The sequence below is a fragment of the Morus notabilis genome, unplaced genomic scaffold (genome assembly GCF_000414095.1).
Source record: "Morus notabilis unplaced genomic scaffold, ASM41409v2 Scaffold62, whole genome shotgun sequence".
NCBI classification, from domain to species: domain Eukaryota; kingdom Viridiplantae; phylum Streptophyta; class Magnoliopsida; order Rosales; family Moraceae; genus Morus; species Morus notabilis.
The window spans coordinates 204,582-209,686 of NW_010365441.1; the positions used below are offsets into that span (position 1 = coordinate 204,582).

Sequence of the window (5,105 nt, forward strand, 5' to 3'; positions counted from 1 at the left end):
ATTTTTGTGAATGAATTAGAAAACGATTTAAAGTTATTTTTCTTTTTCCGTTTTCATTTTCTAGTACCTATTAGTTATAATATATTAATTAATAATTGTAACAAAATACAATTTTATTTTTTTATTATATTCAAAATAATCTCTTAAAAAATTAACCAAACACAATTTCAGAATCGGTTCTAAAGTGATTCTCAAAACAATCTCATTTTATTTTTGTATTGAAAGTAAAATCATTTTGAAACATTTGTATTGAAAACAAAATTATTTTAAAAACGTTATAAACAGGTCCAATATGTACCTCTATAAACTGTGTTTGTGTTTGTTTTTGTTTGATTTCTTTTCTGCGATTCTGTTGCTCAGTAAGTCATCCCAATTCCCAAGTAGGTCATACCCAACCCAGTCGTCTCACCTTAGCCCACACTGCCCAACTGGCCTGGACCTCCTCTATATATACTTCTTACCTATGACAAGTACCAATTGTGAATTGTTGATCTAGTTTCTCGTTTTGTGCATAATAACTTTGGAACTTTGGAGAAAGATTTTCTTTCTTTATTTTTTAAGAATTTTGTTTTTTTTAATTATTTTGAATATCTTTGACATTTGTAATTAACTTTAAGTTACATTAATGTTTTTTGAAAAAGAAAAAAAAACTGAAACAAATTAAATAAAAATTTTAGAAACGACAAGTCAACAAATTAATTTATAACCCAAAAGAAGACCTTAATTTACTATTCCATATGATGATCTTTTGAAAAAACACGAGGTACTTTCTTAATATTTTCCAAACGACAAGACACCATGAGATGTTGCATTAAAAACGAATACCCAAATGAAAACCAAAAATCCAAGGAGGGGGCAACAAGATGCAAAACCACGAGCAAAAGGTTGAGTAGCAATTCCATTTTGCTCTACCGCAATTTCATTCGCCCGCAGTTCTAAATAAGTTGGCCAAGTCTGCAATTATTAAGAATGAAAATATCGATATTTATAAAAATATTAATACTTACATTTTGTAAAAATATTAACAAAAACATTAATATCAATAGAAGTTAACGTAAAAAATAAAAATTCATTCTAATACACTGTATTTTTAAATGAAATTTTAAGAAATTTTAAAATAAATATTAATACATTAATTAGAAGAAATTATCAATCAAAATAACAATTATTTAATAAATATACAAGATAAATTATGATCATAATACCACAAATACTAGCACGCATTTACAAATTAAATAAAATAATTAAAAATTAACATAATACATATACCATACACATAGTTTTATATGTGATGATAAATTATCAATATTAAAAAAAAAAAACTTATAAGAGAATCAAAAGTATTTTAAACACATTCTTAATTTAAACAATATTAATACAAGACATAAAAATTTAAGGGATTGTTCTTTTACATTTTTAAATTAAACATTTTTAAGTGAAGATTTTGAATTGAATTTGAGTTATAATTTAAGTTAAAATTATAACTTGAGTTTACATTTAGTTGTGTACATTTAAATTATAATTTAAGATAAGAATTTTTTTAAATTTATATTTGAATAAATCAAAACTTAAATTTATATTTAAATAATATTTTAATAAAAATTCAATGATGATAAAAAATTTTAATATAATATATAGATAAAATTTTATTCGTCTTTTTATTATCAACACATAAAAAATTATCTCAATCAAAATTAAAATTAAAAAATTATAATATTTTTAAAAATAAAAAAATATTAATAATTAATTTAAATTTAAATTTCTAAACTCGAGAAATACGAATGGAAGAAGAAATTTAAACTTAATTTTATTTCTAAACTCGAGTTCAAACTCAATTTTAAACTCAAAATTTAAACTTAAAAACATAAATTTAAATAAAATTATAACTCAAATTACTTTTTTTTTTTTTTTGACTGCCGAACTCCCTAAATAATTCCTTCCATTTTTAAAGTGCCATATTTTAAAATTTCTTTTAAAAGGTACAAAATTTCTGTAAAAATAGTACCGATATTTCTACAAAATTGCCATAAAAATTTACCGATGTTCAGTCATTAAAACATAAATACTACCACGTACAATTTAGAAATAAACATTTCCATAAAAAATTAATATTTACAAAAACATCTGAATTTAAAAATTTTTTGCGAAAAAGATGCACCCGTATTTTCACATTGTACTTTCAAAATGTAAAAATTTCCCCATGTAAAAATTTCCCCAGGCTAGCTAATATGCCCTCTAGTTAATAGAAAGCCGGCTGGCTTGACATCGTTCGCTATAAGAATAAACCTGGGACGTTTAATTGAAGAATTCAAACATGTAATTCGAATCATTTTCAATTTGTGTAATTTTTTACTGTAATTAACCACAAATCATAATTTGAATCAGGAATATCCCTCTACCAAACATCCTCTTAATCTTGCACCAACACAACTTCACGCGCATTCAAAAGTGAGAACCCCCTTGGCAGGCCAGTTCTTGCTCATCTAATAACATAAGCGTGTATTATTTTCAGGATCCAAACTGAAACTGTGAGCAATCCCTCTCAACATAAATCCGACATTAATCTTGCACCAACACAATATCATGTATGTACACTCCTCATTCAAATGTTGTACACGAGCATCGGTCATTATAACCAAACCCCAAATTGACAAACTCCATTCTACTTCTATCGATCAACACGCAAATAACCACTATAAACATATCTCATCAATGACATTTTCGAGGAAAAAAAATATCATACCAATATAACGAATTCAAATGGAGACTAGGCTAAATTAGATGCAATAAGAGTCATTTAACACAATCAGTGTGGCTGCAAACTCCTAAAATACACAATTAACAGAAATATAGAATTAAAAAATCCTCCATTCTATGAAAACAAAACAACCCTTAACTGCACACCACCATTGTCCAGGCATATCATATAAGTGTCTTTGCCTATTACCAAAATATTCACTGCAACTTCTACCTACATCTATCTAACTGATTGACACAAACCAAAAACAACTTCCACAACTATATTAAGCATTTTGCAGTTCGATTAAATCAGCACCTTGCAGCCAACACTCGCCCCAACTTCGAGCACCACACTTAAGCACGCTCACCCCTGATCCGCCTGGCAAGCTGGATGTCCTTGGGCATGATGGTGACACGCTTCGCATGGATAGCGCAAAGGTTGGTATCCTCAAACAGACCCACAAGGTAAGCCTCAGCAGCCTCCTGCAATGCAAGCACGGCGTGGCTCTGGAAACGAAGATCAGTCTGCAAAAACAAGGGAAAACAATTGTGGGAATATCAGTATCTATCACCGCGAAACCATGTGATAAATAATGCAGATCAAAAACTTAACAAAGCCTCTACCTTGAAGTCCTGGGCAATTTCACGAACAAGCCTCTGGAATGGCAGTTTCCTGATCAGGAGTTCAGTACTCTTCTGGTACTTACGAATTTCACTGTGCAACATTAAAACAAAGGGAATTAGGCAAAAGCTTAAAACGCCAAAACAAAAACAAAAAATCAGACAGCTGGCAAGTTTCTTACCGAAGAGCGACGGTACCAGGGCGGTATCTGTGGGGTTTCTTCACTCCTCCAGTGGTCGGGGCAGACTTACGGGCAGCCTAACAACATAAATAATAAAAAACATAAGTAATGTGTTGAAATATAAGAAGTGGTAAACCAAAAGAAAATAAAAACTAAACCGGAAACATTGAAATTTCAGGAGAACAAACCTTAGTAGCGAGCTGCTTCCTAGGAGCCTTTCCTCCGGTGGACTTGCGAGCAGTTTGCTTCGTACGGGCCATCTAAGAAAAGAATTTGAACGTTAACAACAAAAAAGTACAAATGCAAAATTGAGATTTCTTATTTCCAACGTAGATTCCATCATCATCAAAAACATAACTAAATCACGAACAAATCTCTGAGGAAATACAAGAGTAAACCGCAAGAGAACTAACCATATCACAAAAAGAAAAAAAATAACTAGCCTTGAATTTCATGAAATTAACGAATCAGAACACGAAAGAGAACATGGCATTGCAATATTGCGAAATCAAGATAAAGAAACCAAACGCCCTAATCAGACCTCAAGAAGCGAGAATCACCGAGAAATATAATCGTTTCGAAAATCAAACCCTAAATAGATACCGAAATCCGCAAAAAGAAACCAAACGCCCTGATCAGACCTCATGAAGCGAGAATCCCCGAGAAATATAATCGTTTCGAAAATCGAACCCTATATAGATACCGAATACTTGAATCTAATGGGAGAATACGCCAAAAATTACCAAAGGAAACAAGAATCTCCAAGAAAATAATAGTTTCAAAAATCGAAACCCTAAATTGATGCCAAAATCTTCAATCTAATGGAAGAAGAAAACTACTCTGGAACCCTAATCGACCAAAAGATGAACCAAGGAATCGAAAAGTGAAAACAGGAAAAACCTACCTCTGATTGCTCTTCTTCCTTCTCTCTTCCTCTACGACTCTTTCTCTCTCTAGACGAACTAAAGTTTTGGAACGATGTGCGGTTATGGCCTATATATAGCGTGCGACCGTTGGAGTACTCGATGATCGAACGGATAGGATTCGCTATCCGTGTGTTTTCTCCGTTTTAGATCGGACGGTGTATACATAGCTTAGTTGTGTTTTCTCGTCTGAAATGTACGGCTTGGATTTAAAAGTTAAGTGCAAACGCGGATCGTCACAGAATAATACTGGCTTCCTATTGGTTGATGGAAGTAACAACTCCGTTTTGCGGTTTGTGTAGTTTTCTTTTCTTTTTCGTTGCCCATTTTTGTAGCTGTTGTTGTTATTATTTTAAGGAAAAAGGCTAGAGTTGGAAGGTTACTCCTAAAAAACAAAAATTTGAATTTATTTATTTATTTATTATTATTATATTAATATAAAAAATACTAACGTTAGAAAAAAATAAAAAATAATAAAGAAAAGAATAGCTATGATTGGCAATTTTATAGCTTGTGCGTCTATTGAAACATTTTTTCTATTATATACCGCCCGTTTAGTTCGTTGATTTGAGTTTTTAATTTAAGTTGATATGTGGTCCCGTTCATTTCATCGATTCGAATTTAGAATTCGAGTTTTGTT

The 5,105-nt window shown here is 30.9% G+C and overlaps 1 protein-coding gene across 1 annotated transcript; it reads right to left on the reverse strand.

Annotated features, from left to right (window-relative positions):
- Nucleotides 1-2,749: 2,749 nt before the first annotated feature.
- LOC21402714 (histone H3.3) lies at nucleotides 2,750-4,527 on the reverse strand. The gene is made up of 5 exons (XM_024172177.1): nucleotides 4,447-4,527; nucleotides 3,731-3,802; nucleotides 3,543-3,619; nucleotides 3,364-3,454; nucleotides 2,750-3,264 (listed from the first exon to the last, which is right to left on the reverse strand). Exons 2-5 carry the CDS (start codon nucleotides 3,800-3,802, stop codon nucleotides 3,094-3,096), a joined length of 411 nt encoding a protein of 136 aa, XP_024027945.1. The 5' UTR covers nucleotides 4,447-4,527; the 3' UTR covers nucleotides 2,750-3,093.
- Between the last annotated feature and the right edge of the window lie 578 nt (nucleotides 4,528-5,105).

Excerpts from the sequence above, each read along its gene's own strand:
- LOC21402714 (XM_024172177.1), bottom strand. The coding sequence starts at position 3,802 with ATGGCCCGTACGAAGCAAACTGCTCGCAAGTCCACCGGAGGAAAGGCT. Across the intron at positions 3,620-3,730 it reads GGAAGCAGCTCGCTACTAAG|GCTGCCCGTAAGTCTGCCCC; the intron begins GTTTGTTCTCCT and ends TTATGTTGTTAG. Across the intron at positions 3,455-3,542 it reads CCTGGTACCGTCGCTCTTCG|TGAAATTCGTAAGTACCAGA; the intron begins GTAAGAAACTTG and ends AATGTTGCACAG.